We start from the raw sequence: 27,149 nt of genomic DNA, 5'->3' as shown, positions 1-27,149 counted from the left end.
ATAGGCAATGGAAGATGGATGGACACAAGCAATGAAACAACTGCATGGGAAGTTTTAATAGTTTTTTGTTTTCATATATTGAATATTTATATTTCCCTAATCCTCCCTCCAGTCCCTATAATGCAATAAATACATTGTGGAGAAATTCCCACTTACTTTGCCAATTTGAGGGAATCCTACTCCCCATTCTTGACTGGAATATGGGGGTTCACATTTATGTTACCTAAAAAGGATTTCCAAATTGAAATAATAATTTGTAAATGGCATCCTACCTGCTATGTGTGTATGTGCATATGTTTGTGTATATACCTATGTTTGTATGCATGTATGTATATAAATCTAGGGAAATACATTTCTGGAACTTGTTAACAGAAACGAAGTTCACTGACAACCAAATGCAAATTCCACATTATTGCTTGTAATACTAACTACAAGCAGTCAGAATGAAGAACGCTTGGAAATGCTGTGGAAGGTAATGTAAAATAGTGAAGCAACCCCAATTAAGTTTTTAATAATAAAGAAGACAATCCATTTAGAAAATGAGCATAATTCTAGGAAGTAATAGCTGGTATTATTGTGGGGCCATGACAGACGTTGATTCACCTCTGTGCATTTTAAGATGTTGGAATAAAAAAAGGAACTGCATCAGATTCCTGCCTGAAGACGTTTGAACTAAAATGGAAATACCTGTGATGATCTGTTTCTAAAGATAAGATTTTAAATTGGTTATTAATAGGAGTTAGGATTTATAAAGGATCAAAGGAAGAACAGAGGAGAAATAGAGGAAAATCAAAGACAATGAAGGTGTTAAAACAAGGGCATAGAAAAGAGGAATACAAGAATATATAGTGGGGAATTTACCTTTTAAAATGATAAACCTTGATTTATTTAACATTGTAATGCTATTTTCTAGATTAATTTAGATTACCTAGATTATTTATTCACCAGATAATATGGATTAGGGTTGTTTGTACGTGTTGTGTGTGTGTGTCCCACACACAGTCTCTGATGTTTTTGTTTGAACAAACATCAAAATGAATTACTTTCTAAGATTAGGTGCTATAAAAACAGGCTCACAGTTCCAATGAGAACTGTAGACATTTTTCAATATACACCATAACTAAGTATACAGAATAGCAAAGCACTTTAATCACAAGTTTTAAAAATATTTTGAGGGACTTCCCTAGTGGTCCAGTGGTTAAGACTCCGTGCTCCCCGCGTAGGGGGCCTGGGTTTGATCCCTGGTCAGGGAACTAGATCCCACGTGCTGCAACTAAGACCTGGCACAGCCAAATAAGTAAATAAATATTTTTAAAAAATATTTTGAGGGCTTCCCTGGTGGCGCAGTGGTTGAGAGTCCACCTGCCAATGCAGGGGACAAGGGTTTGTGCCCCGGTCTGAGAAGATCCCACATGCCGCGGAGCGGCTGGGCCCGTGAGCTGTGGCCGCTGAGCCTGCGCGTCTGGAGCCTGTGCTTCGCAACGGGAGAGGCCACAACAGTGAGAGGCCTGCATACCGCAAAAAAAAAAAATAAATAAAAAAATAAAAAAAATTTTGAAACAGTTTTATTTCCATATGCATATTCCGTGCTGCAAGGTTACTTCAGAAGAGATAATCTTGTGTTTTTTGATATAACGATTACCCTGTATATATATATATATATATATATATATATATATGAAAGTATTGGATAGGGGTGTGATTTTTTTTTTCTCAGTAATTCCTCAATAATTGAAAACTACTGAAGGCTTAAAGCATTCCTTAGATTGACTGCATTTCTCCAATGTTGAAAATCATTTTGTTTTGTTTATTACTTCGTGTTTCTATACCACTTATGAACTTTATTGAAATTCATTAGTTCATGTTTTAAAGATGTGCAAATCTTAAACTTGTTTTTGTGAAATGGTTGCATCCATCCTATGAGTAGAGGTCTGTTATCTATATTTTTTATTTTTATTTCCCACTGGCACATTAGTACAGAATATCTAGCTGAAAGACAATTTTAAGTTATTTATGTATGTAATCTATTTGCATAAAACAAAGGTTTTTTCCTTTTAACATTTACTTATGCTAGAAGGTAAACTTCTTTACTAGCTAATATATAAAATAACTAAAGCAGGAAACAAAAAAATTAAAAAATCATTTTTATAACTTAAAATACATTTGCCATTAAATTCATCATTGATATCATCCAAGATATACCTTTCCCCACACATACCATTGGAGCATTAGTTTAAATAATATTTGAGTGTGAAATAGAAGCAAAAGAAACTAAAGTAAGAACCCCAAAAAATCTTGACTTAGAATACCTCCTTAACGTAGAACATCTCCTTGACTTAAACACCGCCTTTTCATTTAGAGGAAGACATAGCCTTGCTAAGTCTTGCTGGTTATTTCACTGCTGCCTTACTTTTCTTACATGGCTTTTTCTCTTTTTTGTGTAGTTACATTATAACCCTATATTTACCAAGGATCCAAAGCAATATCACAATCATATATCTTCTATGACTCTTTTCTCTGCCTAAGAATTTGAGGTTTTAATTGCATTTTAACCTGAAGGCATTACATGTCCTTTCTAAATACGTTTTTGAATCTTCTATGAGACAGTTCTAGAAAACTTTTCCGACTTTTCTATATCCACCATAGCACTAATATGTGACTTTGAGTTGGAATAAGTGCTTGTTTAAATATGCTTTTTAAATAATTCATTTTCTCCCCTTTTCTTTCTCTCCTTCTTCTGTCCCTTCCACTGTCTCTTCTCCAGATTATTAGTTTATTAAATGTCTTCACACCCCAGAAAACGCTGGAGGAGTTCCAAGATGTGTAAGTAACAAAACTCACAAAGGAAGGGGGAGCATAACATTCAAATAACTCAAGTGATATTGACAAAAATCATATGAATGAAGTCCCTTGTAGAGATCAAAGGGAGGTAAGAACTGGCGGCAAATGAAAGGGATCCAGTGACAGGAGAGAAGGTTCTGTTTCTGGAACTTCTTCCTGGAAAGACACTTCTGCTACTTTCTGGCCTTATGGCTCTTTGTGCTTTGTTGACCCATGTTCTTAGTTCAGTCAGAATCAGGGAAGCCTTACTATTTATTCTATATTTTTACTTATTTTTAATTTATTCTGTGAGCTTTCTGGAATGAGTCAATTCACTTTGAGAAATATTAATGATGGACACGATAAAAAATCATCCTTAATCTCTCCTTCTATTTTTGTGGTGCCTTTGATTTTGTGCAAAAAAACCTTCCAGAAGTATCATGACAATAAGCAGAGGAGAGGAAGTGAATCCTAGCACGTTGTCTTATTTAACACAGATACCTTGCATTTAATGGAAGATGCTATTCTGAATTTTTTTTCTGATTTGTAATCATAATACACGGGAAAGAGTTCAGGGAATTCAGGGTAAAATGAGAGCAAGATGAAGGTACAAAATGTACAGACAGGAACCACACACTAATAAATGCTATTTCATTAACATCCTTGTGGTAGAGTTACCATGGCTAACGTGCATGCAATACTTGGAGGTTTTTCATATGTTTAATTCAGTCAAAAGTTGAGCTGGGAAGTTCGGAAACTTATAGATTTAGGAGAGGATCCTGACCTGTTTGAAGGACTTCACATGTCTTGTGATTCGGAACTTACAATGTGGATTTACCTTGCAGTTACTTAGTAATGGAACTGATGGATGCCAACTTGTGTCAGGTGATTCAGATGGAGTTAGACCATGAGCGAATGTCTTACCTGCTATACCAAATGTTGTGTGGCATCAAGCACCTTCACTCTGCTGGAATTATTCACAGGGTAAGAATACTTAGTCCAGAATTATAATGAAGATGCTTGTGGAGAAGAGAAAGAGCAACTGTAGATTATTTTCTTTATGTAGGAGAGCTTGGTTAAATATAATGTACTTCATTTATTTTACTATAGAATTAGCACATAGTTCACTAATGTGTAGGAGGAGACTTTAGCACACTGTAGTTGGTTTTGTTTAACATTTTGTTTCAGCTCATTGAGAGTCAGCTTCCAAGGCTTCTCAGAAATTCTGATTGGCAGAGTCATATGTGCGGCTGAAACAAGACAGTTCATTTCCACTGTTTCTGGTCACATAAAGACAGCAGCCCTGATCTGCTCTTCTGTCTGACCTAGAAATGAAGTATAAACTAAAAGGTTTATGTTGCCATAAGGAGAAACCTAACAGATGACAATAAATGATGTTTTTTTTCTAAAAACCTCTTCCCAAGATGAGCCTAAATTGTAAAAATGATACAATTCTCTTCTGGGTTTAAAAAAGTTTCTGAGGATGTTAAAACAAAGAAATCCCAAAACTAATTGTAAATTTCTTTGGGGAAGTACTGTTTTGCTTTACATAGGGCTCTACAGTCAATGGCGGGCGGGCACCCATCAGTGCTATTGCAAGACTGCCATGTTGATTGAGTAGATGGAAATCACATGTTCCATTTGAAGCTAGCTTTTAATATCTTCTCTTGTTCCTATTGTCAGGACTTGAAACCAAGTAACATTGTAGTCAAGTCTGATTGTACATTGAAAATCCTAGACTTTGGACTGGCCAGGACAGCAGGCACAAGCTTCATGATGACTCCTTATGTGGTGACACGTTATTACAGGGCCCCCGAGGTTATTCTGGGAATGGGCTACAAGGAGAATGGTAAGGATGCTTCTGAGTACCAGCCAAAGAAACTGTGAAGAAAATGAGTATATGTTTTAGATAGCTAAGAGTAATGTTCTCTCTCATGTATATGAACTTTTAAAAAAATAAGGCTGCCAGCTTTCATATTCAGAAGTTTTAAAAAAATATTACTACAAAGAATCACTCATTAAACATGTAAAGGATGTTTCTGAGAAGTAAGCTTGGTTAGAAGAACACTGAAATGTCATAGCTAAAAAGAATTGTAAATGGAGTCTGATTAAACAGTCAAGTGGATACTGATTAGCATAAATGCTATAGATATTAAGAAAAATTGCTATTTAGTTGGCAGCTCAGCTCAAAGTGAGTATAAACAGGAAAAAATCTATCTACTGCATTTAGCCATTTGGCTTTATGTCACTTCTTAGATTGATGGCTCTAGTCTTAGGAAAAGACAAACAAAAAGATACCACAAATCCTTGGAGCAAGAATATTCACAAATGCTCAATGCATAGTCAATTTAAAATAATCCAAATTGTTCAAGTTGGATAAGAATTTCTTTAATACTTTAATGTGTTCCATAAGTAATAGTTAAGGTAGCAATTGCCTAGTAAGTGTTTATAAATTCTAAAACCATGGAGAGAGAAAAGTATTAAATTTTACGCTATTGATTTTATGAAGAAAATCTAGTATTCATGAACACTTTAAAAGAAAAGGTAGAAAGAATCTTCAAAATGTATTCCAATTTGATTTTATTAAAATGAAGGATTTATAAAAATACTTATTAGAAAGCATTGCAATATATTATTTTGAAAAGAATAACTCTAATAAGTAATGAGGTATATTAAAAAACACATCCACTATATTTAGGAATTAAACTTGTCTTAAATTAGAATTGTATATATGCACTCAATGTACCTTTCATACTCATTTTGATATTCTATTCTATTTAGTTCCTGGCAATCTATAAGTTTTATAGAAATAATTATCATTGTATTTTTATGTGTAGGTGCTACAGAGTACTTTTATGAAAATTCCCTGGCCACCAAAGTTTTAAAAAATATCTTTGTGCCCTTCCAGATTAGAAGAGAGCCAATACTTCTGTGTATCTGTGCAGAGGAAGGGAAAAAGTTCTTAGGAAGATCAGGTTTACTTTAGTGGACAATGGCAGAATTCTAATCCATTTTGACTTAGAAGAGGAAAATCTAGTCCTCTTCCCAAGGCAATACCACATCTAACTTATTTGGAAAAGAAGATAGTTGTATACATTCTTCATAAGTTATTTTTAAAAAATCAAAGTGGGAACGAATTTAAAAATTCAAGAAATCAAGAATCTGGGGGTGAGGGTGTTATGGATTTTCAGATCTTTGCTGTACAGATGGCATGTGATCTCATCCCTTGTTCTTCCCTCACTAGAAAGGATTGCAAGTTGCTGCCTTAGCTTTTTGGCTTCTCCTGATCCATGGAGAAAGCATACCTAGCACCCTTGTGCTGCTCTCATGTCCATACGGGATAAATGTTATCATGCAGAAAAACCTGCTTGCTCTGACAACGGGCATGCCCACCTACCCTGTGCACCGAACCCTGCCTTCCTTCCCCAAGGAGCATTTTAGCCTAATGTTTCTGCCCCAGAGTTCCCTTTGTCCTTACTAAAAAGTGAGTTGGAAGAGGGTAAAGATTAGTAAGAGAAGGTGAAGCCTGTTTTGTTAACAAGTATGACAATTGAGGAACACATGTAACAACTTTTTAACACCTTTAATACTTTATTTATGTCATGACTCCTTTATACATGTGCAAATTATTTATGCATCTTTTTTCTTGAAATATTTCAAACAGAAAGAAAAACTGGTATTTATTTACAAGAATAATTTCTGAAGGAAAAACTAAGTCTTGAATACCAGGGATTCCAATATTTCTGCCTTTAAACCATGGTTCCAGCCATTTCCTAGTTTCTTGGATTTGGTTGCATGAACCTTATTTTGGACCAAGAAAAGGGGATCTCTAGTTGCCCTATTCCATGTAACTGAATAGAATAGAAAATGGAAACAGCCACACATAAGGGTCTATTAAGATTACTTTCTCTGCATCCAGCAAATGACATCGAAAACCCTTTGGTGGCTTTTAGCTGTCACCTGGCATGGAGATACTTTTGGTTAAGCTGCTGCTTTTCCACGCTACCATTTTATGGCACTAAAGGGCAATCTAAGGCATTCATAAAGTAACTTTAAAAATTAATTTGAGTTCTTATACTAGATGTTGTTTATGTGATATTATATTGCTGGTTTTAACTCACCTTTTTGGCCAACTTTTGGTGGGAGACAAAATTTGTACCTTCTAATCAAACTGTTCTTTTTCCTCCTCCTTCAGAGATCAATTATCTTAGTTAACTTTACTTTCCTCCCTTTTCTTCACTTCCCTCTCTCTTATTCTAGTGGATATATGGTCTGTGGGATGCATTATGGGAGAAATGGTTCGCCACAAAATCCTCTTTCCAGGAAGGGACTGTATCCTTGTACCTTTTTGCTGCAGCCTTACCTGTTTTGTTCTCTCTCCCTTTAAACACATAATGATTTTGCCAGGAGAGTAAAGATAGAAGCAAAAAGTTGGGTAAGTGGTATAACTGTGACTAAAAAAAAAGTGATTATTTCTCTAATCTGACCAGTACTGAAGACTACGTACCTCAATGGTTTGTTTTAATTAAATTTTAATGGGGTTTTTCTTCTTAAATTTTCTTATCTGTAACTCAAAATAGCAGTAACTATTTGCAAGTATTATCCATCTCCCTTCTAAACCCATTTTATGCTGCAACAAATTTAGGCATAATTATTTCTCTACTTGCTGACATCTTAAGCTTCTGTCCACGCCTTTATTGATTTGAATTACTCTTGACACTATATCCAGTCTTAAATGGTTTAATATAGCACATCTTCCTTCAAACAAGAACTTCCACATTTAAAAATCATAATTATTATTCAAATTGCTGGAGGTCAGGTGGGTTTAAAATAGGCTTTCCTCATCTGACTTGGAGATGTGACTTAGACATGCTTTTCCAATGAAATTTAGAATTAAGAAAATGAAATATACAATGTGAGGAGTATAGTCAATTTTTTTTAAAAAACAGTGTTGATTTGTGTTCTACCACTTAGTCTTCTACTAGATTTCCATCAGAAATTTCTTGGACAGATATCTCAGATTTGGAATTATTAAAAGAGCTGGTATATTTCTGAAAGGATCAAAAGTTCACTCTTTAACAAAGGCACATATATGTGTTTGTAATATGTCAATAAGAAAGCTTACATACTAATAGAAAATATATTTTTATAATTACAGAAATACCCTGTTAACACACAATTGTGCAAATCTAAGTACAATAACTGAGAACTTTAACAACGATAATGCAAGAGTGAGTTCAATATATTTATTACATTGGAAGTTTTTCAGAAATTGGCAGTAAACATGTGATCCATAGCTATTAAGTATTGTATTCAATTAATAAGAAAGCTCTATTAAGAACTCTTATAATGTAAGAAAGATTATTATTGTTATTTAGTAGGAATAGAAGAAAAGGCCAATGATTTTAAAAATCTGACAATAAAAAGTTGATGCCACAATGACCATGCATTTAATGTAGGCATTTATTTATTCTGCTGTATATTAATAAGATATTCTCTAAATTCCAATAGCAATATAATAGTAATGACATCTTCTACAATTATACTATCCAATAGGTAGCCACTAGCCACATTAGCTCTTGAAATATGGTTAGTCTGAATTCAGAGGTTTTATATGTGCAAAATGCCTACCGGATTTTGAAGATATAAAAAGAAAACATGTAAAATATCTCAATTTTTATATTGATTATGTATTTAAATGATAATATTTCATTTTACTTTAAATTATTTATTGAATTTATTTTGAGGATCAGTTACATATAAATCATGTAGTTGGTTTGAACAATATTGTAATTCACATTCATATGCATTGATTTCATACAAAAGTAGGAATTTGTGTGTGTGTGCATGTATGTGTGCTTTTGTCTTTGGGGTACAATACATTTCAGATTGAAAAAACTCAGAACTTCTCAATCAATTCCCAAAGACAAAATGTTACAAAATATCTCATTTCCCATGTGACATTTCTGTTACAGTCACTTGATTCCCATGTAGCATGATTCTCTGAGATCTAATTTAGCTATTCAGGCATTTATCAGGGTTCTTTTTCTCTTATTTTAGCAGTATTAAATTTAAAAGCCAATAAAATTAGGAAAAATTAAAACATTTTTGAACCCAAAATACCCTTCAGATAAACAAGCAAAGATAATAGCACCATATTGATAATTCTACATTCTTCCAGAAATTGTTCTCTTGGAGGTCAGCTTTTCCTTTTATCCTAGTTTATTTTTTACAAAAATGTTTAGAACTGTAAGTAAATTGTGCAAATATCAGTATATAAAATATATATCCTTGATAAATATGGTCCTAGAAATTAAATAAACCCCAATACACAAAATGTAGATTGTGATAAGGGTTTGTATTCTGTATTCCTTTATCTCCCGTGATTATATAAAATACTGGTATCCGATAGGCTAGTGCCATATACTGCTGACCTATAAGTCAGTGGGGAAGTGACATAAAGTCATTATAGTGGAAAATATCTTGCTTAAGTTAAATTTTACTTAAATATGGATAAATAACTTTCAGATGAAATGCATTGGAATTCATTTTGCCTATAATTAAAATTATAATTTAATGTCTTAGTCATGACCATATTTAAAAATTAAACTAAACCATAAAAATCCCTATTAAACAATGGATTACATGTACTATATGTTTTTGAGTGGAATTGTTTCATTAATTTTTATATGAAGTTATTATCATTTTGTGATTAGAGCTTACTACCAATAATAAAGGTATCAGAGCATTGAAGTAACTTCACTAGGCCATGATGATCAGACACAAGTTTGGGGGCTGATGGAGCTTATTTATAGGGAGAAGAATCATACCAATATTTTAACATATTGAAATGATTCCAGCACTTACTAGAAGTAATATCAAATTTTAGTATATGCTAATTTATACCTTGACTACTTCCAAGATTCTTCAGAGACTTAAAAAAACAATCTAAGTGAATAATTCACTTAGAATTATTCAGAGTAATTTCTGTTGAATTTCTCTAAGGCTGAAAAATGATGTTATAATACTCTATCATCATAATCAACATTATTCCTCTCTCTGAACAGAACTTTTTAATGCTCCTTTTTAAAAATCTGGACCCTAAGTAAAAGTAGTAAAACACCTTGAAAAATTGGGAAATCTTATGAAATTATCATTGACGACTGTTTTAGCTATTTTCCTCTGTTAAAATTGTATTTAACATTTTGCATTTTGAGAAACATTGTGTGGGTTTCTGGACTATTGATGCGATCCAGATGGTATCACAAAGTAGTTTTGATGACTAAAAGTGTTGGCAACCTACATACGTACATATTTACTTTTTGATTTATTAGTTTGCTAGCTTTTTTAATATCCAAAGGAACATTTATAAAGTGTTTGTTTTTCTTGTGTAAAGAGTTTCTCAATTATATAAACATACACTATTATAAACTCAATTTTCATTATGGTTTTATGATTAAAACCTATTTCATAGCATATATGCTGACAAAATATAGAGTATCACTAATAATTCTTGGGCCTATGATGAATTTCTAGCTAGAGAAAAATAAATATGCCAGGTCCATTATTTTATTTACATAGTCCAATGGTCATATAAGAGGCATCAGTGACTTTATATTTCATTAAGATTTTGGTTTTTTTAATAATAACTTATAGTAAAGCAGTTTTATGATACTTCCTTAGAAGTTTTTTTTGTTTGTTTTTTGTTTTTTTTACAGGACTATCTAGTTCCTGACTCCTTCCATCCACCCCACAACCCAACCAGGGCATGCTGTTTTCTTGATTACTGAAGTCTCATATAATACCAGTATAGTTTTCATATAATACCAGTACTTTCCTTAAGCCTGCTTCTTTTAAATACATTCTTTCTACCTTATGTTTTCCATTCTACTTCAAATGGTAGCAGTTTTTTTGAGCAAGGTCTGTGATATTCCTTTATTTTGAGTTCTGGCCAAAGTTCTCTGGACCTGGGAAATGTTAAAAATATACACACCATATTCATTTGAAACTTCTGGATCTCAAGCATATTATCTCCAATTAAAGCTGACAGATTGCTAAAACACTGCCTCTTGCCTTTCCCTCTGAGGACATGAGAAATTTCAGTTAGAAAGAAAAGGATGTACATATAATATTTCCAAGAAGCCAGGTTATTAAGGAACAGAGAATGATTTGCCAAAAATATATTTGAAGAAATGAAGAAAACATCCTCAGATTAACTGAGTATCATACCTTTTCTAAACTTGAACAAATGAAAATCGGGCATAATCAAAGTAAGGTGAACAAAAATTGGAGGTTGTGGATTATTATATCCATCTAGTACAGATAGATATTCTTAATCCTTCTCCCCTCTTTGAAATAACCTGCTTACCTCCTAATAAACTTTTGCAACTAATACATTGCTATATTCTGCATCTTCTATCTAATATTACAGTAGTACAACATTATCTCAAATAATATATAATTTATGACTTTAAATAAAATTGGGATGTAAAAATTAGTCATTCTCTCACACCCATAAGCAAATTGCCAATAATCACAAACATTTGAAAAAAATAAGACTTAATTTTTTTCTCTGTATTTGCTTAAAAGAATATATTTTCACCATGAATGTGTGAGTACTCTTCTCTATTATTATTACTTTGAGAAAATCAGAGTAAGGCGGGAATCGCTAGAATGGGAGCTGGAGATTCTGAGGTGATCTGAACAGATGGGAGGAGGACAGAGTTATAAGAGCAAAATCCCTCTCCCAAGAAATTTGGAGTAGGCCAGAATGTAACAGAGGGCAGGATAAGGCATGAAGGTGATAAAAGGAGTTGAGAGAGATACACAGAAAGGGGGCAGAAAGTGAGGGAAGACACAGAGAACAGACTTTGGGGGTGGAACAGAAGGAAGAAATTGAGGAGATGGACCTTGACTCCTTGATGCCTTGGAGAGGAGCTATAAATGACCATGGAGAAAGCTCCACTAGGACTGCTGGGTCCCCCAGGAGTCCCCTGTCTCCTGGAAATGGATACAGGAAGGTTTAAAAGCATATTATTTTTCCTTATCCCTCTACAGTTCTGTAGGCAGAGTACTGAAAGATCTTTAAAAATAAAATGAACTATGTGAGGGGGTAAAACTGAAAACAATAAACAAAACACATTCCTTAGTCACTACTAGTTCTATTCCATTCAAACTGCCCTTGGCCTGATCGGCCCTTAGGACAAAGTTTGTGAACAGTGATACCTATTGTGGGACTCTCTCCCTTCAGCAGTCAAATGAGTCTCCAGCGCATAAGGGCTCCAAGAACTTACTCTGGTCCTCTTAGCTTTAGTCATGTGACATCTCCTACCAACTTCAATTTACTTTATAAAATACCTCCTTTGCCTGCCTTACAGGATTGCTGTGATGATATCATTTGATACATATAAAACATTAGATGTTTACAAACATACACATACCTGTAAATACCTTTAAAAGATAAGGAACTTCAGTTTTTATAGTATGAAGTTAGTTTGGGGGCACTCCGGCCCAAATAACCTTCAAATTGAATTAGTAAACTATAAAAATTAGAAATAACCAAAAGACCACCTAGAATAAAAAAATTTCTCAAGTGATGAGAAACCAAAATTATCTGTGAATTAGACAGTAAAAGGAAAGAAAATGAATAGTTTGTCACTTACTAAAGCACTTCTTCAAGCTGATGTGCAGAATGAAGTGAGGATAATTCCCCGAATCTTCAGGGAGCTTGTAATTAATTTGATGATAATGTGAGACATTCAGAGCCAGCATTTACTATTTGTTCATCAGAACATGAAAAGTTTAAAGAAAAAAAATTTTTTTCAACATCAGGATTTCTTTAAATTCCTTTTTGTGTACACTGCAGAATTACACGATTTTAAAGATGACAATTTAAAACATTTTGTTGCAGTAAAAAATTGTCTTTTTATGAAAGAATATCTTGAAAATTCATTAGTCTACAGTTTTATTTATAATTTAACATAAAGCTAAAGATTATCTCCTCTGTTGTAAGTTTAAATGGATTTTCTTCTGTTTTGTTAAAAAAAGCAAATCAATGATATGACATTTATAAAATAAATGTTAGCCATTACTATGGTGCCATAGAAGTCATAAAGAAGGAAAAGCAAGTTAAACAGGTAGTCTCAAGGAGAAAATCTTCCTCTGTTTCCTGGAATTAGAATATTTAGCATTGTGTTCTGCGAATGTTTTTTAATTTTTTTACTGAGATTCACAACTGCAAAGTAGGTACATTCACAGTTTATTTATGCATATCAGTAGCCTTTTATAATTCCATCTTTGCGCTGAAGTTTAAAACAATGTGCTTTTGTAAAATATCTAATTAAATTTTAACTTTTAAAACAAACTTTTCAAAGAAATGATGTTCAGATTTTAGAAAACCATATTAAATCTTCTTCCTATTGTACTTTGAAGTATTCGTTGAAAGGAAATTTATCAAAGCCCATTGTCTGAATCCTATGCTAAATAAAGATATAATTAGGTTAAGGAGAAAAGCAGTGTAGTCTCACAATTGCGTTACCAGAGCCGCATAATCTCCTAGATAGGAAACATTTGCCAGGTTGCTGGTTAGAAGCTCACATAGTCCAAAAAATATTTCATCATAGATCACAGTCCAAGCCACTGGGGTGTGGAAGTAGCAATAAAGTGCTTTCTTTATTTAGATTTAAACTGCAACGACCTATATTATATCATTTCTATCACTTGGCTAGAGTAGAAAAAAGATAATTTCGTATAATCTAATGCCTGACAAATAATACGCTTGAGATTTTCTCACCTAGAAAACTTATAACCATATTTTAGTAACACCAAAACTTACTTAACATTCCTTCTAAGGAAAGTGACTCCGTTTCGGCCTGTCACAGTTGCAAATGAATCTGCTCTCTGCCTCTGGGAATACTGATGATGAGAGGGGAAATGTAATGAATCAGAACCTTAAAAACAACCAGTATTCTACCTCAGCAGCATTAGTGTACAAAACTCTTATGGAGACCCAAATACCATATCAGACTGTCTCAGAAAACATCAAAATCCAGTTTCCAACTGTGATTGAATTTGCCAATTTCTTCTAAGGTCTAGTCACAGTCAGTATTCATTGGAATATCTTGAAATTTTCATAGAATAATCCAGTTTCACCCTGATAAGCAGATATGCATATTAGATGAGGGAAGGCTTACTACTACCCCTGGTCCCAACAAGATTTAGTATCAAATTCTTTTATTGCCTATTTTCTGTTTTAGGTGTGATGACTAATTAATAAAATTTGGTGCAATGGCTTTCTCTTGAGAAATCATCCTGTCTTGAGTAATAAAAATCTATATAAATTCATGTGCATATACTCTACTTTTATAATTTATAATAATAGAGCTTATCATTTCCAGGCACAAGGCTTAACATTTCCATGGCATAAACATGGATAGTCTGTAGGAATAGTGAATCGTGAGGGAAGTTAAATGGAATTTGGAAATTGGAGAGATTTCCAGGGCATTATTACTCAGAAAAGATACAATAAATAAAGAAAATGGAATTCAGTATATTCATCAGTAGTTCAGATCTTGAGTTGATATCTCTCTGCATTATTTTTATGTGAAAGCTTTGTGATCTATTGTCTATTTTAGCTTCTAACATGAAGATAAATTTCCCAAACTGTTCTCTTTGTACTTTAAAATATCTGTATCCAGCAGAGCCACACAAATGAGAACTGGGAGGTATAGCAGTTATTAAACCAACAACAGTCTAGAACCGACTGAGATTGAAGCAATACCAGGACTAAGCTTCCATGTAGGTCATCTGTTATTGTTGTTGCTGTTGTTTAAAGACAGAGGTGAGGGAGGGTGAAAATCAAGGGATTTTGTCTGAAAGATGAAAATTTGCCAGTTTTAGAAGAGTGGTTGGAGATCATAGATTATATTCACATATTTTAAGATTATTATTTGGATTAGGGAACAGGATAATTCCTGTTTAGATAATGGAGAGAAGTTCTATAGAGTCAACTGTGATGTGGAATGCCTTTCTAAGTGGTTTCAGCAGTGAAAAGGATTGCCCAGTGAGTAAGCACCCCTCATTGGAAAATATTTCTTAATTATATATATAAATGCAAGATACAATATAATATTATATTAATATAAAATAAATAAGCCTTCCCTATATATATTTAATTCCAATATATAATTTATATATGCATATATGTATATAATTTAAATATGTATATATTTATATACATACTTTTATATATATGAATATAATTTATATATATATATAAAATACATGATGATACATAACTAACATTTATTGAGAACTTACTATGTACCAGACAATGTGGAAGGCTTTTTACCAGGCATAATCCTTTTATGTCTTAAAAAATTTTTACATGATAAATACTGTCTATCATCTGCATTTTAGAGGATGAAAAGAGAGATGATGTAACTTGGCCAAGGTTATACAATTAGAAAGCAAAGGAGTTGGTTCTGCAGCAGAAAATAATGAGTTTCTGCCAGAGATAACATAGAAGAGATTTTTTTTTTGCGTTAAATAAAAAATAGACATAGAAGTTTTCTAACTAGCAGATAGGTTTGTGGCAGAAATAGCCTTTTCCAAATGTTTGAATGGATGCAGGCAAGAGAAAACTTGCTTACTGAGTTTATAGCTGTATATTTTTTACCTATCTCCCCCACAACATCTATAAAAAATAGATACATGGTAAATAACGACTTAGACTGGTCACTTTGGACAGTATGATAAGAATATTTGCAATTCAAAAGCAAATACCTTTTCAGAGAATTTTTTTCCCCTTTAATCAAGTTACTCACAATACCAACCTCTTGTGAGACAAATATTATCTGGAATTACAAATGCATTAATAATAAAGGGATGCACAACTGTTTGCTCTATCTTTCCCTGATATTTTTGCATGTCATTTGCTTTCCTAAAATGGAAGCAAAACTAATTTGCTTCTCTGGGTATGCTTATCACCTTCAAAGCTGTAACCATTTCTTTGCAGTGATCACTCTGTTTAGATGTTAAGTCAAACTTTGGAAACTTTGAGTTTAACCTGACTGAGATTTTCACACTGGAAAGAATCTTATGAGGAATTCTGTAAGGTTACTGCCAAATTACAAGATGTAGTTTGAAGAGTAACTGGAGCAAAATTATAGTGTGCTGCTGCTATCCTAATGCCTTTCCCTATTTGTTCCCCCTCAACTTCCCTTATTCTTCTAGGTTATTTTCCCCCATAAGAATGACCTATCTTTCTTTCTGAGTTTTAATCGGAACACGTGAGTAACCGAGTATAGTTAAAGAGAGATTTCACTTTCTTGCTTCCACATTTTGCCCCTCCCTGAGTATCCTCTGCCCTAGCTTCCTGGTTTTAAGTTCTGGATGATAACTGGCAATAGCAGAGAGACCACTGTAATTTCACCTTGAATTCCAGGTTTCTTTTGATTCACAGTCTCAGAAGAAGTGTCACCTCTTTAAGTCATGTTGTTCATTTCATGTCAGACCACCTTTTTTTGAAAGCCAGCATTTCTTACCATTATAAAGCAAGCGTGCTTATGAGGATAAGACAAGGCTTCCAGTTTAGAAGCATGCTCCTTTGATGGGAGTCAATGAAACTGAACCAGCATATTCCAAACACTCATTCTTGGACTGGCATTTCACTTCTGGAAATTTATTCATACTTATAAATAAGAGTAAGTGTGTTTTATAGAAGAAACCCTTTCTTCTGAGGTTGCTGGCAGCTCAGCTTTTCTTTCTTTTTTTTCTCCAAGTATGGGATACAAAAGAATGAAAGAAAAGCCAATTTGCATGTTTCCCATATTAACACAATCTAAAATAATTTACAATGCAAATCAGTAGGATTCTAGCAGATGAATGAAAATGAGACCTTTTAAATCAGAAACTAAATTAATCATTGAATTATACTTGCAGAATAATATTATCATATATTAGGTGGCATTGAGTGGCATTGTTAGTTCAGTTACATGGCAGAAAGGGTCCTGACATTCTTGTGTTCTTCCCATCCACTGTTTTAAAGCACTGTAAGACTGGCCTCTTATCCAGTCAGCAAAACGTCAGACTGTTGCTCCATGGCATGGGTAGGCAAGTGTTTTCATTTATTTGCTGTTCTATTCCTGTCTTCTTGTTTATCTTCATTTCATTTTTGTTTTCAGTTGACATGTGGTCAGTAGGGTGCATCATGGGAGAAATGATAAAAGGTGCAGTGCTGTTTCCTGGCACTGATCGTATCCTTCTTAGCAGCCAGTGGTCTCTATGGGTATCATTCTCAATCAGTTCCTTTTGGTGTCCAATAGAATACTGCTGATGGTATATTCTCACTGCCCTTAGAGGGGTTCTGGAGACTCAACGTCAAATGTTTACCAGCTGGCATTATGGTAAGGTAACCTTGTCTCCTAGCAAGATCTTATGTGGATAATACAGTATCAAATATGGAACATTCAACATGCTATCAAAAGGTCTGCCTTAATTCAGTCCTATGAAATTAATGACAGTGATATACTCTTTACTGTCTTTTGTTGCAGATGTTTTAAATTTAATTATATTCACAGCTAGATAATAAATGACAAAATCTTTTAGTTTAAAACTAAATATTTATGTTTTTATATCATAAGAATATTCACTTGGCATGGAAATCTTTTATCAGTTAGATTTATGTGTACTCACAAATGTAATAGGTTTATAATTAATACATAATCAGAGAGCATTCATATGAATTTCACTTTTAAATTGATCTTCTAAAATTATTTTTCTCATTTACTTAATTTCTAGGAATAATAGCTCCATTCCTGCTCTTATTTTCTCCCCATTATTAACAAGTACAATAATTGAAACCTCATTAATAATAATGATTATATGAAATATCTGAAGAGATCAAATTTACATCACTTGAATAAGTAAAAGTGATCCTCTCTTAAGCAGCTAATAATTAGCAATTAAAGATTCTAGAGGCTCTGCAATATTAAAAAGATATGGATATTGTGATTTAGTATATGGATATTGTTATTTAGTTTATGGATTTATAATAACTTATTTTCTTTAGTTAGTTAAGTATCCTCCTACATGCAGTTGTTTATGAAAGTATTATATCCTCACCATACTAAAGATAAAATGATCATTACTTAAATGATAATTCAAAAACAAAATCAAGCCTATAGTAATTGTGTTTTAAAGTATAATTAAAGTAAATCTAATTACTAATATTATAGCCTAATCATATTATAATTAACTGTTTGCTCTGAGGATTAATATACCACATATATATAGTTGCATACATATATTCTCTGTATGTATTAAAGGACCAGTTTACAAAATGACCGAGTTAGGCACTCAGTTTTTGTAGAATAAAAAACTTAACCTGAAATGTTTTGTTTAGTTAAAAATAAAACTGCACTACTTTTAATTCTATTCTTACTAAAAACTTTTGTCTAGTTTTATATATGACACACTTTTTTTTTTTTTTTTTTTCGGTACGCGGGCCTCTCACTGTTGTAGCCTCAACCGGGGCACGAACCCGTGTCCCCTGCATTGGCAGGTGGACTCTCAACCACTGCACCACCAAGGAAGCCCGACACACATTTATTTCTAAAAAATTTATGTCTATATTGCAGTATTGTCTCCTACATACGCATTTTACTAAGTAGCATCTATAAATTTGCCACATTCATATCTATGTTAATGCTCTTTAAAAGTATGTTGATGTGCCAAAAACTAAATTCCTTCAGATTTTAAACAAACAGGATTTCTTTGATTCCCAACGAATTATAAACTTGAGTTTGGCCTTTGAACGTGAACATGAAACACTTCTTAAGTTTTGGCTAATTTTGGACATTTGATAAAAATAGACTCAATCTGTTAACTCTGTACTCTTTGATTTTTCAGAAGTTCATTGTGCTTGAATAATTGATGACTGAAATGAATTATTTGCCACCTGTAAATTAAAATGATTGATTTTCATTACTTTTCCGACATTTTCTATTAAAGAAAATCAAATCAGATTTCCACAACTGAGTTATTAAGTATGGATTAACATTTCTTAGAATCCATTTTTTGGGAGAAGTTGCTTGGTTATCATTTCTTAACTTGGGTGTCAAAATCCCTTATAAGTAAGCCTCTGGGTTGCTGCTAATGTTCAAAAGTCTCATATTAGATGTCTTTTCAATACTTGAGCTTGATATTTTTATTCTGGGTCATTTCTGGAGCGTTTGTGTAAGGATACATTTGTAAATTTTTTGAAGGGCAAATGGAAATTATTTTCTAAAGCATCTTTTCTCATTGTAAGCTGTGGTCTTTTCACGATTTCAAACATGTAGGTAAGTTTAAATCAGTACTTTTCAAGCAAACTAATTATGAACACTGAGTATCATAACATTAAGCTCTTAAAATGTAAGACAGATTACTTATTTTTTAAAAATTCCCTATTATTTAATATGAGTTATCTGAAAGTGGCAATAAAATCAGATCTAAATCTATTAGATATATAATATGTATATATAATATATACATATATAGTATATATACACATATATACTATATATGTATATTATATATAATATAATATAATTATATATATTATATAATATATACAATATAATATAATTATATATATTATATATATTATATAATATATAATATATTGTATATATTATATAATATATATAAATTATATAATATAATTAGATATATAGATATATTATTAGATTATATAATAGATAATAATAAATATTATATAATAATTAGTATAATATATTTATAATATAATATAATATATTACAATATATATTAATATATTATATTAATTATTATGTTATATATAATATATATTATATTATTACTAATTAATAATAATATAATATTAATATATAATATATTATTATATAACATTATATAATATGATTATATAATATGATTATAATAATAATATAATAATTAATAATATATACTAATTATATTATATATTATATTAGATATAAATTATATAATATAATTAGATTTATAATATGTATATATTATATAATTATATATAAATTATATAATATAATTGTATATTTATTATATATATAATATATATACACATATATACATATATATAATATATAATATATACATCTATACAATATATCATAGGGAGTCATATTATTTTTAATCAACATATCCTTATTTATATGAAGACATTCTCAAAATAAATGTTTGATAAAAGTCCTTGCAATATGAGCTATGCATATCTTCTTAATATATAAAATAACAGCAAATCTTAAAATATTAATAAGGTCTTACACCCTTTATTTTTTATGCCTAAACAAATTCAACACAGTGTTTTTAACATTGAGAAATTGATACCCCAAAACAGTTCATTTATATGCTACTTTAATAGATGTATTTTAAGATACATACTAATTGAATTTTATTCAAATTAATTGTGTTTAACATTCTGCAGAAGAGTCAGAATTCAACTATTGAGATACTTTTCTATTGGGATATCTCCTAATGAATTTCACCCTGGCAGACAATTTTACTTTGAAAATTACAAAATATTTTATATTACACAAGTGAATTAATATTAAATTCACAGCTTTTGAAGATCAATAAAATGAACGAACATATACTACCAGTCAGGTTAAAAAGTAGAACATTACCAATACCTTTGAATTTTTTTGTGTGCTCCTCCTCAATTATATCCTTTCTCTTCCTCAGAGGACACCACAGTCCTAAAGACATGTTTTTACAATCTCCATGACTTTCCTTACATTTTTACCACATGCATACTTAACCCTAAGCAACATATTATTTAGTTTTATGTTTTACATATTGTACTATCGTTATTTTGTGACTTGCTTTTTTTAAAGTTAATATTATATTTTTAAGATTTATCCATGTTGATGCATCAGAAATCGTTCATTCATTTTCATTACTATATAGTATTCCAGTCTATGAATATTCTACAATAAGTCCATTCTCCTATAAATAGACTTTGGAATATAATGAGTTTTTGTTTTTGCTTTCATAAACATGAATATATGTCTCCTGGAGCATATGGACAATGTTCTTTATGATAAATGCATTGCCTCATAGGTGTGCACATATTAAACTTGACTATGTAACATCAGATTGATTTCCAGAGTAAAAGTATATAAATGTAACTGTCTACTCAACATCCTCACCAACTCTTGATATTATCAGATTTATTTTTAAATTTGTTAGAAATCTCTTGGATATAAAATCCTATTTCATTGGAGCTTTTATTTACATTTTCTTTACAAGCATCTTTTCCTGTTTATTGGCCATTAGTATTTCCCCCTTGGTAATATGTTTAAAAGTTTTTTTAAAACAATTTTTTTCCATTGTATTTTAAAAAACAGATTAGTAGGAGTTCTTTATTTATTCCAGTACCTAATCTTTGTCCATTTTATGTGTTGCAAATATCTTCTCCCTATATTTAGATTACTTTCCCATTTTATTGTGTAGTGATTTTGGAATTTGGCAATGTTTTTATTTTATATTTTTACAGTTCATGTATTTTTATGTCTTGTTTAAGAATCCTTTGATGCCTTTATATTCTCTTGTAATTTTGCTGTGAATGTTTTAAAGTTTAATCTCTTATATTTAAGCCTTTAGTTCACTTGGAAATGATTTTTGTGTATGATGTGAAAGAGGGATTTCAGTTCCATTTACTAACTAACTTATTCTTCCTTCATTGACCTATAAGTTTTCACATTTAGGGGGAAGGGGTACTAGATTCTGGGCTCTATATTCTATTCCACTGGCTTGTTTGTCTATGTCTATACCACTACGACCCCCTTTTTTTTTTTTTTTAACATCTTTATTGGAGTATAATTGCTTTACAATAGTATGTTAGTTTCTGCTTTATTACAAAGTGAATCAGTTATACATATATATATGTCCCCATATCTCTTCCCTCTTGCATCTCCCTCCCTCCCACCCTCCCTATCCCACCCCTCTAGGTGATCACAAACCACTGAGCTGATCTCCCTGTGCTATGTGGCTACTTCCCACTAGCTATCTGTTTTACATTTGGTAGTGTATATATGTCCATGCCGCTCTCTCACTTTGTCCCAGCTTAACCTCCCCCCTTCCCGTATCCTCAAGTCCATTCTGTAGTAGGTCTGTGTCTTTATTCCCGTCTTACCCCTATGTTCTTCATGACCATTTTTTTTTTGATTCCATATATCTATGTTAGCATACGGTATTTATGTTTCTCTCTCTGACTTACTTCACTCTGTATGACAGTCTCTAGGTCCATCCACCTAACTACAAATAACTCAATTTCATTTGTTTTTATGGCTGAGTAATATTCCATTGTATATATGGCCCACATCTTCTTTATCCATTCATTGTTGATGGACACTTAGGTTGCTTCCATGTCCTGGCTACTGTAAATAGAGCTGCAATGAACATTGTGATACATGACTCTTGTAAATTATGGTTTTCTCAGGGTATATGCCCAGTAGTGGGATTGCTGGGTCGTATGGTATTTCTATTTTTAGTTTTTTAAGGAAACTCCATACTGTTCTCCATAGTGGCTGTATCAATTTACATTCCCACCAACAGTGCAAGAGTGTTCCCTTTTCTCCACACCCTCTCCAGCATTTATTGTTTCTAGATTTTTTGATGATGGCCATTCTGACCAGTGTGAGATGATATCTCATTGTAGTATTGATTTGCATTTCTCTAATGATTAATGATGTTGAGCATCCTTTCATGTGTTTGTTGGCAATCTGTATATCTTCTTTGGAGAAATGTCTGTATAGGTCTTCTGCCCATTTTTGGATTGGGTTGTTTGCTTTTTGAACTTGAGCTGCATGAGCTGCTTGTAAATTTTGGAGATTAATCCTTTGTCAGTTGCTTCATTTGCAAATATTTTCTCCCATTCTGAGGGTTGTCTTTTGGTCTTCTTTATGGTTTCCTTTGCTGTGCAAAAGCTTTTAAGTTTCATTAGGTCCAATTTGTTTATTTTTGTTTTTATTTCCATTTCTCTAGGAGGTGGGTCAAAGAGGATCTTACTGTGATTTATGTCATAGAGTGTTCTGCCTATGTTTTCCTCTAACAGTTTGATAGTGTCTGGCCTTACGTTTAGGTCTTTAATCCATATCGAGTTTATTTTTGTCTATGGATTTAGGGATTATTCTACTTTCATTCTTTTACATGTAGCTGTCCAGTTTTCCCAGCACCATTTATTGAAGAGGCTGTCTTTTCTCCATTGCATATTTTGCCTCCTTTATCAAAGATGAGGTGACCATATGTGCATGGGTTTAACTCTGGGCATTCTATCCTGTTCCATTGATCTTTATTTCTGTTTTTGTGCCAGTACCAGGCTGTATTGATTACTGTAGCTTTGTAGTATAGTTTGAAGTCAGGGAGCCTGATTCCTCCAGCTCCATTTTTCTTTCTCAAGATTGCTTTGGCTATTCGGAGACTTTTGTGTTTCCATACAAATTGTGAAATTTTTTGTTCTAGTTCTGTGAAAACTGGTAGTTTGATAGGGATTGAAATGAAGATGTAGATTGCTTTGGGTAGTATAGTCATTTTCACAATGTTGATTCTTCCAATCCAAGAATGTGGTATATCTCTCCATCTCTTTGTATAATCCTTAATTTCTTTCATCAATGTCTTATCATTTTCTGCATACAGGTCTTTTGTCTCCTTAGGTAGGTTTATTCCTAGATATTTTATTCTTTTAGTTGCAGTGGTAAATGGGAGTGTTTTCTTAAATCTCACTTTCAGATTTTTTGTCATTAGTGTATAGGAATGCAAGAGATTTCTGTACATTAATTTTTTATCCTGCTACTTTACCAAATTCATTGATTAGCTCTCGTAGTTTTCTGGTAGCATCTTTAGAATTCTCTATGTATAGTATCATGTCATCTGCAAAGAGGGACAGCTTTACTTCTTCTTTTCTGATTTGGATTCCTTTTATTTCTTTTTCTTCTCTGATTGCTGTGGCTAAAACTTCCAAATCTATCTTGAAAAATAGTGGTGAGAGTGGGCAACCTTGTCAGGTTCCTGATCTTCGTGGAAATGGTTTCTGTTTTTCACGATTGAGGAAGATGTTGGCTGTGGGTTTGTCATCTGTGGCCTTTATTATGTTGAGGAAAGTTCCCTCTATGCCTATTTTCTGCAGGGTTTTTATCATAAATGGGTATTGAATTTTGTCGAAGGCTTTCTCTGCATCTATTGAGATGATCATATGGTTTTTCTCCTTCAATTTGTTGATATGGTGTATCACATTGATTGAGTTGCGTATATTGAAGAATCCTTGCATTCCCGGGATAAACCCCACTTGATCATGGTATATGATCCTTTTAATGTGCTATTGGATTCTCTTTGCTAGTATTTTGTTGAGGATTGTTGCATCTATGTTCATCAGTGATATTGGCCTGTAGTTTTCTTTCTTTGTGACATCTTTGTCTGGTTTTGGTATCAGGGTGATGGTGGCCTCATAGAATGAGTTTGGGAGTGTTCTCCCTCTGCTATCTTTTGGAAGAGTTTGAGAAGGATAGGTGTTAGCTCTTCTCTAAATGTTTGATAGAATTCGCCTGTGAAGCCATCTGGTCCTGGGCTTTTGTTTGTTGGAAGATTTTTAATCACAGTTTCAATTTCAGTGCTTGTGATTGGTCTGTTCATATTTTTTATTTCTTCCTGGTTCAGTCTCGGCATGTTGTGCATTTCTAAGAATTTGTCCATTTCTTCCAGGTTGTCCATTTTATTGGCATAGAGTTGCTTGTAGTAATCTCTAATAATCTTTTGTATTTCTGCAGTGTCAGTTGTTACTTCTCCTTTTTCATTTCTAATTCTATTGATTTGAGTCTTCTCCCTTTTTTTCTTGATGAGTCTGGCTAATGGTTGATCAATTTTGTTTATCTTCTCAAAGAACGAGCTTTTAGTTTTATTGATCTTTGCTATCGTTTCCTTCATTTCTTTCTCATTTATTTCTCATCTGATCTTTATGATATCTTTCCTTCTCCTAAATTTGAGTGTTTTTTGTTCTTCTTTCTCTATTTGCTTTAGCTGCAAGGTTAGGTTGTTTCTTCGAGATGTTTCCTGTTTTTTAAGGTAGGATTGTATTGCTATAAACTTCCCTCTTAGAACTGCTTTTGCTGCATCCCACAGGTTTTGAGTTGTCGTGTCTCCATTGTCATTTTTTTCTAAGTATTTTTTGATTTCCTCTTTGAATTCTTCAGTGATCACTTCGTTATTAAGTAGTATATTGCTTAGCCTCCATATGTTTGTATTTTTTACAGATATTTTTCCTGTAATTGATATCTAGTCTCATAGCATTGTGGTCGGAAAAGATACTTGATACGATGTCAATTTTCTTAAATTTACCAAGGCTAGATTTGTCACCCAAGATATGAACTCTCCTGGAGAATGTTCCATGAGCACTTGAGAAAAATGTGTATTCTGTTGTTTCTGGATGGAATGTCCTATAAATATCAATTAAGTCTATCTTGTTTAATGTATCATTTAAAACTTGTGTTTCTTTATTTATTTTCGTTTTAGATGATCTGTCCGTTGGTGAAAGTGGGTTTTTTTTTTTTTTAAACATCTTTATTGGAGTGTAACTGTTTTACAATAGTGTGTTAGTTTTTCCTTTACAACAAAGTGAATCAGTTATACATATACATATGTTCCCATATCTCTTCCCTCTTGTGTCTCCCTCCCTCCCACCCTCCCTATCCCACCCCTCTAGGTGGTCTCAAAGCACAGAGGTGATATCCCTGTGCTATGCGGCAGCTTCCCACTAGCTATCTAATTTAGAAAGTGGGGTTTTAACGTCCCCTACTCTGATGGTGTTACTGTCGATTTCCCCTTTTATGGCTGTTAGTATTTGCCTTATGTATTGAGGTGCTCCTATGTTGGGTGCATAAATATTTACAATTGTTATATCTTCTTCATGGATCGATCCCTTAATCATTATGTAGTGGCCTTCTTTGTCTCTTGTAATACTCTTTATTTTAAAGTCTATTTTGTCTGATATGAGAATTGTTACTCCAGCTTTCTTCTGATTTCCATTTGCATGGAAAATCTTTTTCCATCCCCTCACTTTCAGTCTGTATGTGTCCCTAGGTCTGAAGTGGGTCTCCTGTAGACAGCATATATATGGGTCTTGTTTTTGTATGCATTCAGCCAGTCTGTGTCTTTTGGTGGGAGCATTTAATCCGTTTACATTTAAGGCAATTATCGAAATGTATGTTCCTATTACCATTTACTTAATTGTTTCAGGTATGTTCTTGTAGGTCTTTTCCTTCTCTTGTGTTTCTTGCCTATAGAAGTTCTTTTAGCATTGGTTGTAAAGCTGATTTGGTGGTGCTGAACTCTCTCAGCTTTTGCTTGTCTGTAAAGGTTTTAATTTCTCCATCAAATCTGAATGAGATTCTTGCTGGATAGAGTAATCTTGGGTGTAGGTTTTTCTCCTTAATCACTTTAAATATGTCCTGCCACTCCTTTCTGGCTTGCAGTTTCTCCTGAAAGATCAGATGTTAACCTTATGTGGATTCCCTTGTGTGTTATTTGTTGTTTTTCTGTTGCTGATTTTAATAAGTTTTCTTTGTATTTAATGCTTGATAGTTTGATTAATATGTGTCTTGTTTCCCCTTGGATTTATCTGGTATGGGACTCTCTGTGCTTTGTTGACTTGATTACCTATTTCCTTTCCCATATTAGGGAAGTTTTCAACTATAATCTCTTCAAATATTTTCTCAGTCCCTTTCTTTTTCTCTCCTTCTTCTGGGACCCCTATAATTAGAATGTTGGTGCATTTAATGTTGTCCCAGAGGTCTCTGAGACTGTCCTCAGTTTTTTTCATTCTTTTTTCTTTATTCTGCTGTACAGTAGTTATTTCCACTATTTTATCTTCCAGGTCACTTATTCTTTCTTCTGCCTCAGTTATTCTGCTATTGATCCCATCTAGAGTATTTTTAATTTCATTTATTGTGTTGTTCATCATTGCTTGCTTCCTCTTTAGTTCTTCTAGGTCCTTGTTAAATGTTTCTTGCATTTTCTCTATTCTATTTCCAAGATTTTGGATCATCTTTACTATCATTATTCTGAATTCTTTTTCAGGTAAACTGCCTATTTTCTCTTCTTTTGTTAGGTCTGATGGGTTTTTACGTTGCTCCTTCATCTGCTCTATGTTTTTCTGTCTTTTCATTTTGCTTATCTTACTGTGTTTGGGGTCTCCTTTTTGCAGGCTGCAGGTTCATAGTTCTTGTTGTTTTTGGTGTCTGTCCCCAGTGGCTAAGGTTGGTTCCATGGGTTGAGTAGGTTTCCTGGTTGAGGAACCT

The 27,149-nt window shown here is 32.8% G+C and overlaps 1 protein-coding gene across 18 annotated transcripts in view; it reads left to right on the top strand.

The window, feature by feature from the left end:
• Nucleotides 1-27,149, top strand: part of MAPK10 (mitogen-activated protein kinase 10) — a 379,515-nt gene that overhangs the window by 298,709 nt on the left and 53,657 nt on the right. For 12 of the 18 annotated variants that reach the window (XM_067035995.1, XM_067035997.1, XM_067036001.1 and 9 more), the window contains 4 exons: nt 2,765-2,823; nt 3,666-3,804; nt 4,504-4,669; nt 7,081-7,152. In XM_067035995.1, the coding sequence (XP_066892096.1) occupies nt 2,765-2,823; nt 3,666-3,804; nt 4,504-4,669; nt 7,081-7,152 (436 nt within the window). Of the gene's footprint in view, nt 1-2,764; nt 2,824-3,665; nt 3,805-4,503; nt 4,670-7,080; nt 7,153-17,003; nt 17,076-27,149 lie in introns of all 18 variants that reach the window. The other 6 variants (XM_067036010.1, XM_067035994.1, XM_067036003.1 and 3 more) reach the window with 1 other exon arrangement.

Source organism: Kogia breviceps, chromosome 6 (assembly GCF_026419965.1).
Source record: "Kogia breviceps isolate mKogBre1 chromosome 6, mKogBre1 haplotype 1, whole genome shotgun sequence".
NCBI classification, from domain to species: Eukaryota; Metazoa; Chordata; class Mammalia; order Artiodactyla; family Physeteridae; genus Kogia; species Kogia breviceps.
The sequence above is the reverse complement of the archived record's forward strand: the minus strand, read 5'-3'. Positions and strand labels throughout refer to the sequence as shown.